Source organism: Tetrahymena thermophila, assembly GCF_000189635.1.
Source record: "Tetrahymena thermophila SB210 genomic scaffold scf_8254476, whole genome shotgun sequence".
NCBI classification, from domain to species: Eukaryota; Ciliophora; class Oligohymenophorea; order Hymenostomatida; family Tetrahymenidae; genus Tetrahymena; species Tetrahymena thermophila.
The window spans coordinates 187708-197270 of NW_002476251.1; the positions used below are offsets into that span (position 1 = coordinate 187708).

A 9563-nucleotide genomic window follows, 5' to 3' on the forward strand; every position below is an offset into this window, starting at 1 on the left:
CATTTGATTTGTGTTAAAAACGTAATATTACCAGATATCAATAATTTTTTACTGATTGATAATTTGTAAAATTTATTATCTTTCAGTACTTATTATAACGATCATATTATTTATTACTTAAAATTTTTTTTTGAATGTAAATAATAATTATTTAATTTTTTATTAGATAAAGAGTAATTTATTATTGGAATATTTATTGTTGCAGTTAAACTTTTTAATTCATTCATTCATTTATAAATAAATAAATATTTTTTAATTCTAACATAGTTAAGAGTAATACAATTTTTAAAATAATAGAACAACAAAAATAAAATAAAAGTGGGAAAAAATTTTAAAATAATTTATAGAAGAAAAATTAATTGATGGTCTGAATTTTATATATGAAAGTAGAGGGTAGGGTTTAAAGATATTTTTCTTTATGCATGTATTCATTTTTATGTTTGGGACATAATGAATTTGTTAACGAATATTTGTTATTTTCTATTGAGTTAGTTTATTCTGGAGAATTCTTATTAAATTTATTATGCTTAGATGGAATTAATGACATCCTAAGTTAATAAATTGATAGATTTTTAAATGATCTCTCTCCATTTAATTAGATCTATATTGCTACGTAAATCTTTTATAATTTAACAATCTTAAACGTATTCAAACAATCCTAATTTTTTATCTAGCTTAATTCGATCAACAATTTCTTTTTCTCTGAAATAAATCTATCTTACTGTTTCAATAAAATTACCATCAAGTAAGATTTCTACAGCTTATTTATGTTACTCAAGAGCTTGACGTAAACTAATATTACTACTTGAATTAAAGATATAATCAAACAGATAATCTTCTTAGAAAGCATGGCCAATCGAGTCATTATTCAAAAAAGGTAAGATTTTAACGTATGATTTTAAAAAGTTGTACATTTACATAATGCTATCAGGTAAATTTTAATCAATATTTAAAATATTCATTAGCATGCTTTGATTTTTGTCAGCCTAAATTAAGACTTGTCTTTTAAGTTCATCACTCATAACTTAGCTTTTTAAAATAATCTCTCTTCTTTCAAGATTAAATGCCACTGTTTTTTAATATTTTGATAGAATTCTTACAAGCTAATCTAAATCATTTTAATTTTATCTTAAACTAAGTGTGTTCTAATATTTTTCTTCAAGCACTCTTCTTATTTCAAAGCTTTGTCTCACATGCAAATTAAATAACTTCCCAATACTTAGTAGCTATTCAATAGCCCTGTAATCATAAAGAATGCTATCCTTGAGTACTACTTAAAGTAGTAGATCCAGCTTAATATTTGCAATAATATTTTATTGATTAAATAATAAACCCAAACTTTGCTATTGAAGTAAAGATTCTGTTAACCTACTCCTTAGCAATTTCAACTGAATTCCAATATCATCATTATCATTACCCTACTAGTACCTAATAAATAATATTTACTAAAATAAAAGAAATTTTAAAAATTAATTGATTACCAAATTAAATCATCCATATCAAATAGATACGTAATAGAAGAAAGAGCATTCTAATAATTTTTTTCCAACCAATTTATCAAGTAATTTGCTGAATATGGGTTTAATACTTTTCTTTCCAATTAAACAGCATATCTTACAAGACACTCTGTGTAAGACTTGATATTAAATTTAAAGCAGTCTTATAGCTCAGGGGCGATGCTTGTTTCTTAAATCATTAAATCAAGTTCTTCAAGATTATCTTAGATAATATCATATAAACGTTGATCAATATACTGATGCTAGTAATTTTCATAGTTTTTTCTGAGGTGGATTACTTTTGATGTAATTTCATCTCCACTCTTTAGCCAATAAACAAAGATATTTTAAACTTACACAAGAATTGACTACATGGAAATTAATTTTTTTAGTAAAACTTACTCTACTTTGTTCATGTAGTTTGGTCTGTTATATTCCTATCTCAGATCTAATTTAATCCAATAAAAAATAGGTTTTAATTATTTAAAACATGAACGAATTTATTTAAAATGGATGCTAATTTATCATTAAAAAATTAGGTGCCAAAAATTGAAGAATAAAAAAAATTTTACTTTCAAGATTATTATATGACTTATAAATTAATTATAGACAAGTATTTATATTTGATGAGAGCTTATTTTTTTCTGAATCTACTTAAAAATTTAAATTTCCTATGCTAGTTGGAGATACACTATTACAAGATTCTAGTAGAGTAGTTATAAGATGTATGTTTGTCTTATTGTAATCTATGGCTGATAATAGCTGATGGATATCTTATGAGTTTTAAGTAATTGTTTAGGGATCAAAAGGTGAGTAGGATGCTTACCGAGAGTTTTAAAAAAATTAAAGGAGTTGGTTCAGTAATTTTTAGTATTATTGCAATTTCAAATTAACTTGCAAAATGCTTAAGAATTACTTCTAATTATCTTCAAATTAAAAAGATAGCATAAAATTTTGTTTTTAAAAATTGATGATTTCTTTAGCTTTCTCTAAAGTTTACTGAATTTCTTATCTTTTCATTCTAAACTCTCTAGTTTCATTTTCGTATTTTATCAAAGGGAATATTTTTTGTTGTTCTGTTTTGATTTCAGCTATTTACTAAGATAAAAGCAAGCTCATTTATGAGATAATTGGATTAATTAGACTAAATTCAGATTATTAAGATAGATTTTAAAGTCTATCCTATAACTCAAGAAGTAAAGATAACTAAACTTGAGTTTTTTATAACATTACTTTGCCTTGTTCTGGGGATTATTATACGTTGAGAGTAAGTAGTAATTATTTTCCATTATTAATGATATTTTAACAGTATAACTCATCATTAGCAAGCTATCCTTATGATATATAGTTGACCAGCTTATCCACCTCATCTAATGTTTTTGAATAAATATCATTAATAGTGCTTACTAATTTCGTTATTTGTTTACTTCTTAACTATATAAAGAACATACTGTTTTAAGACGAATGAGTTTGCTTTGCTTACTTTTTAATTTTTTTAAACTATTCCCTAACTTCTTATGATTCCTTTTATGCTAGTTATATATAACCAGAAGCTTACTATGAACGGTTTGTCCTATTATTTAAATATTGTTGTATATTATTTCTAATATTTTTAATCTTGTTATCTAACTCAGGAATTTTTTCATTTCTGTAAAATAATATTTATTAAACATAATTGAAGCTTTCTTAATAGCTAGAAAGTAGAATTTCATTAAATTCTATATTTTCTTCCACTTCTTCAATTAAGGCTTTCAAAGTAATAAGAAAATCATCAATAAGCATGCTTAAGTTTGAATTGATAGTATCACTATTCTCAATTTCTTTGACCTACATTGAAAGCTATTGCTATTTTTCAGTAAATTTTTCACTCGTCTTATCAAATTTGAAATGTTTTTTATAATTTTCAACTAACTCTTCTAGCAGAGTCGTCTTACTCTAATATTCATCTTGAATTCTTAAGTACATACTTTCAAATTCAAATACATCTTGTTAATAATTTATCTCTTAAGTGTTTTAGTACTTTTACAATCTCAGAGCTAGTCCTTTTTGTTTTAGTTTTTCATAATATCCTATCATCTCCAAGCATTCATCTTTGATCTTCACTAATTCCTGCTTTTTATCTCTTTATAGATTTAAAATAGTAATTTATTTAAGGCAATATTTTAACTTTTTCATTTTAAAATTCGATTTAAATGCACATTTATATTTATATATTTTTTAGCTTTTTTAATTTTTTTTGCAAATTTAACGAATAATTAAATTTACTTAAATAGTAGAAGCTCGTGTGATGTCTTTTGCTGAAAGAACTGCTTAGAATCACTTTTAGAACATTAATTAAGTTTCTTTTTTTAAATATCTATTTTATCTAGACAGCTGTCGTAATCATAAAATATTTTTCTTCTTTTTTCTACAATATTTTATAAAATATTTGAGTTTTCTTTAATTTATTCTATCGTTTTTTCAGCTTTAGAAATGAGAGGATCACTGTTAAATATTTTTGCATCTTCTAATTATTAATAGCCTTTCTACTGAGCTATAACATGATAGTTTTATGCCTATGTATTGTTTAGAGCACTCTAATTCAAAAAGCTATTATTATTACTCTACTTAAAGGAGTCAGCTCCATGAACAGATCTCTAATAGCTAAAGGAAGGTTAGTTTTTATTTGGATTTTAGTTAAATATAGAATTATATTGTTAAGGTATTTGGATTCCTACAGGATTATTAGTATTTAGATAAGATTAGTTATGAGTTGGTAAACGATCAGAAGGACGGTCTAAATGAGGCGAAGCAGGAATTGAGTTATTCGCACTAAATATTTTACTGTATTATGGTTAGTTTGATTGTCTTTAACTTTGATTTATTTAGGATTAAAATTATTTCTATCCTTAAAATATTGAGTTATCCTTATTCATTTATTATAATGGCTACTGATTAGCTGGCTAAGAAGCAAATATATTTGTATTATTTTCATTGGTTGTTCCATCACGCTTAATGGCAGTAGAAGCATATTTATTTTTTAAATCATATTTTAAGCTACCAGGCCCAGTTTCATTTGCTTAATTGCTTTTAGCGGTAGTAAAATATGGATTTTACATTATTTTTTAAAAGATAAAATAGTTGAAATTATTATTTATTTAAGATTGATTGAATGAATTAAAACCAAAATTCAAAAAATAAGATTACAAGAATTCCATTATTTATGAAAAATAAAAACTACCCTTTTTAAAATTTTACTAAATTTCAGTCTACACTGATAGTTAAATAACAAGCAAATATCAGATTTACTTTAATATCTTTCCAAAAAATGCACAAATTAATAAATCAAATTTAAAAAAAATGAAATTATTTTAATTTTTTAAAACATAAAATATTAATTATCAAAAATAGATTTTTTAAAATTTTAATAAAATTTACAAGATAAAATTTTGCAAAATATGGTTTTTAAATGAAAAAATTTTATTTTTGACTTTTAAAATAGGAAAGCAATTTATATTCCAATTTGTTTGTATAAAATTTATTCTTATATTTTTGATCTAAAATTTTTTATTAAAAAAAATTACTTTCTATAAAATTAAAGTTAATGAACTAGCTTTTTTAAATTGAATAAAAAAAGTGTTCAGTAGCTATTGAATAATGTATATTTTTTGACTTTACCAATTTTCTTATTTTTCAAGTAAAATAAAGACTAATTACAGCTAAATTATGATGGTAATTCATTGACTATACTTATACTTTTGTCTATTTTTATTTCTTTTTTTGTGATTTTAGAGAAATTATCAAGATTTTTTTTAGATTTAAAAAAATGAATATTTTATTTTAAAAGATTAAAAAAAATATATTTATAATAAAATTAAGTAGTTCAAAATCTGTTTTATGATTTCATGAAAAATTAAATTTATAAATAAAAATCTCTTTTCAGATAATTTACTCTAATATTTATAAATATACTGAATATAAATGTTAAATAATAAATAAAATTATTCAAAAAATTATTTTTTCGTTATAGTTTAACATTCGGATTGATTACTGCTTTTAAAACTAAAAAGTATAAAAAAATACTACCTTTTCTTTAATTATTATTTAATTATTAGTGTTTTGATTTTGAATACACTAGCTAAAGTAAAATAAATTTATTTTTTCAATATTAAATATTTTAATATTAATAAAATAATTAGTATTTAGATTAATTCATAAAAAATTATCAGAATAATTTATATTGTATCTGTTAATTATTTTTGATAATAAAAATTGACTGATTAAATAATTGATTTTATGAGTGATTGAATAAATCAATTAGTGAATGAGCTGTCTGCGTACCTCTTATCACAAATTTATTTTTATAAATAAGTAATATTGGTTATAAAAATAATCATTAAAAAAACTATTTATCTTTATTAGTTTTTAATTGATTCAAGAAAAATAAAGGAAAATTTATTATTAATTAATTAGTAGATTGATATTAAAGCGTATTAAAACTCTATTCATAACAAACAGTAAAAATTAAAAAGCTTTGATTAGGCTCTTAAGCATTTAAGCCAATAAAAATCAAAAGTAGATATACATTCATAATTACATTTATTTAAGAAGAGCAAATGCTGTTATAGAAAGAAATTTCTAAATCGAAGCAAAAGGAAGCTATGCTCTTTTAGGTTGAATGCTTCATATTTGTTAATTAAGACAAAAAGATAATAAATCTGCAGTTCTTTAACTCTTATCTTAAGGTAGAACATAATATGATTTTTTTATGACATATTAACAAAAAGCTAAGTATTAGTTTAAAATAATATTTATATAAAGCAAGAAAGTTAATTATATCAATTGATTAGTACAATATGAAGTGCATGTTGTATGAAATAGACTTAAATATTTTAAATATAAAAAAGGTATTAGAACATAAAAGCGGAAATTAAACAATGGGAGTTGTAGTAATATCAGATATGATAAGAGTAGAGTGGTTGGTAAAAGAAGGTCCAGACGGAACAAATGCATTTGATAGATGTGAAGGGTTCAGAATAGAAAAAGATGATATTTATTAAAGGGCAAAAGCAGCACTAGAAAAAGATGCTGCTTCAATTGACCCGCTTCATTTATTTAATTCATAATAACAAAGCAAAGAAGCCAAATAAGGATAAGCAAATGGCGAAAGTAAAAAGAATTCTACAACGACAACATTAGAAGAATAACAAAAAAACATAGAATAGAATGATTAATTTAGACAAATAATAATAGAGATATTTTTAAAAGAACCAATACTTCTCAAAAAAGTTTACAATTACTTCGCACCTCGTGTTATCATGAAGTAGTTTCATGACCACTACAAAGCTGTAAAAAAGCTTGGTAAAGGCTCGTTTGCATCTGTAATTAATTAAAATTTTATGCTAAGCCTCATTAAATGGGAAAAAAAAACAAAGCAAATTAATTTGTCAATAAAGAAATAAATAGATAAATTGAATGATAAATATAATTTCAATAAATTATAGATAGAAAAAAATATTAGAACAAAAGAATTTAGAAATTTATCAAAAATTGATATATAAATTTTTAACATTACCTTAAATAGCATTTACTTGTTGTCAAGTGATCAATCAATCAATCAAACAAACAAAAAATTGAAATTTTCTTATAATCTTTTTTATTATTTATTTTTTAAATATAAATTTCCCCCACATGACAAACAAACTTGTATCATATTTACAAAAATTATTTACTATTATTGACTAATAGGTTTTACACGAAAAAAATTGTGTACATGCTTAATTCTGTATTAAGAATATTATTCTCAAAAAATAACCATATAAAATAATAATAGGAAATCATTTTTATAATAAAAATAATAGGTTTATCTTGTTAATCATAGAGAAACTGGAAAATAACTTGCAATAAAAGCTTTTCTCAAAGAAAAACTTTACTAAGAAGATAAAGGATCAGTAAAATTTAATTCATAATATTTAGACAGACTGAATTAAAAATTATTCAGATTTGAGAAAGATTAGCAAAAATTAAATTAAAAAATAATAAAATAAAAATAAAGGAAGCGTTTTTCAATGAAATAAACTTAATGAAACAAATAAATCATCCACATTTACTAAAATTGTATGAAGTCTGGGAAAGTATGCACAGTTTTTATTATGTAATTGAGTTAGCAAATGGAGGATCTTTAATGGATCGTATTAGCTTAGCGAAGAGAGCAAAAAAAAAAGGTCTAGAAAAGGAAAAAGATAGTGGAGCTTTTACAGAAAATGAAATTAGATCATATATCAAATAGCTAACTTCTGGTCTGTTGCATTTAAAAGAAAGAAAAATTATGCATAGAGATATAAAACCAGATAATATTCTTCTTAGAAAAGTTCCTGTTTTTTAAAATCTTAAAACACCTAAATCTTAACATCTCTCTGCTAATACTATCCAATAACCTAAGTAATATAAATTTGAAGCAATTATCGTAGATTTTGGATTAGGTACTTAATAAGATATAAAAGAATATTTATTCCCAAAATGTGGAACTCCTGGTTATGTTGCGCCTGAAATTATCAATTTGAAAGGAGATTTAACAAAAGTAATTAAAATTCATTATTTAATATTCAAAGACAGTTAATTTAAGCTTATAAATTACAGGCAAGATATACAACTTAATGTGATATGTTTTCAATAGGAGCAACCTTTTATTTTATGTAAGAGATTATTTATTTATAGTTTTCTATTCAGTTTAATATTTTATTTATGAATTAAATCTCTTTAAATAACCTCTAAATTTATAATAATAGGTTATCACTTAAACCTCTTTTCTTGGGATAAACGACAAGAGAGACTATCGAACTAAACAAAAAATGTGAAGTCAACTATAATATTCCAGAACTTAAAGACTGTGATAAGAATGGTAACTATTTAATACTTTATAAATTTAATCAAATAAAAAAAAAAAATAACATTAAAAGCAATTGATTTAATGAAAAAAATGTTGGAAAAAGATCCAACATTGAGAATAGACCCTAAATCTGCTTTGAAGCACCCTTATTTTAAAAATTTGGACTCAAATTTTGAAGAAGATTTAGTGGTGCCTGAAGATACCCCTACCTAAATAGAATCAGTCATAAAAAAATTTTAATCAGAGTAGTACTAATTAGTTTAGTTATAATATATGTAATTTTAATGATATTTTTTAAATGTAGCACGTTTGATATGTCAAGAATTAATTCTTTGATTAACAGTTCTTTAAGATAATAAATGAAGTAATAATCTCAAGAGCAATCAACATGTCTTTCAAATACATCATAAAAGAGCCTATAAATGCTTAATACATTAAGCAATAACAACAATAGCAACTAAATGTAACCACCCACCAGTAATATGTAATATTTAAGCAATACAAGCATGGTATCTAACTTAAACTCGCCTAATATGGCAGCAATGCAGGAATCTACTCATTCTGATTATGAAAGTAGATCTCAATATTCTAATTTTAAGCATAAGGAAAGCATTAATGATTCTGAATTAAACTATGTCAATAAAAATTAAAATGTATATGGTTATATTAGTAAGCAGTTCATCTCATAGAGCAGCTTTGAAAATGATATGAGAAGTCCTTCATTTGCAGCTTCTGAGACTTCTATATGCAGACAAGAAAGTTTGACCTCTAATTTTTCTTTAAAAATGAAAGCACACTAAAATACAAATAAGTAGAAAGATTAAAATAATTAAGTTCGATATAGAGCTCAATCTGTAGAAGATTCTCTAGATCCAGCACATTAAAATAATTTACTAAATCCAAATGGTGCTGAAGGTCGAACTAAGTCACCTTCTAAATTTAAAATCGATTTTGAACGTTCTAGGGCCAGTAGTGACTAATTTGAACACCTAAATTAAATAGAAAATTAAGACGAAACTAGTAAAGAGGCTGAACAGTAAACTTCCAGCAATCAAAATAATTAATAAGGTTAATTATAAAATTAAGCAAAAAAAAATAAAGCAAAGGATGCAGTACCCTAATCAAAAGAAGAAAATAAGCTAAAATTTAAAAAAGGTACATTAGATGAACAATTTTACAATGATCCAAATCTTCTATGA

The 9563-nt window shown here is 23.4% G+C and overlaps 2 protein-coding genes across 2 annotated transcripts; one reads left to right on the top strand and one right to left on the bottom strand. All coding sequences in view use genetic code 6, as the record gives it.

Annotated features, from left to right (window-relative positions):
* Nucleotides 1–428: 428 nt before the first annotated feature.
* TTHERM_00729020 (hypothetical protein) lies at nucleotides 429–4705 on the bottom strand (the record flags this gene model as incomplete). Its single annotated transcript, XM_001022687.3, has 4 exons — nucleotides 3762–4705; nucleotides 2069–3618; nucleotides 1482–1944; nucleotides 429–1428 (listed from the first exon to the last, which is right to left on the bottom strand). The coding sequence occupies exons 1-4, from the start codon at nucleotides 4691–4693 to the stop codon at nucleotides 429–431; spliced, it is 3945 nt and encodes a 1314-aa protein (XP_001022687.2). The 5' UTR covers nucleotides 4694–4705.
* A 1386-nt stretch (nucleotides 4706–6091) lies between these two features.
* Nucleotides 6092–9563, top strand: TTHERM_00729030 (Serine/Threonine kinase domain protein; the record flags this gene model as incomplete). Its single annotated transcript, XM_001022688.2, has 8 exons — nucleotides 6092–6220; nucleotides 6383–6856; nucleotides 7337–7426; nucleotides 7531–8055; nucleotides 8115–8170; nucleotides 8264–8376; nucleotides 8435–8609; nucleotides 8669–9563. The coding sequence occupies 8 exons, from the start codon at nucleotides 6092–6094 to the stop codon at nucleotides 9561–9563; spliced, it is 2457 nt and encodes an 818-aa protein (XP_001022688.2).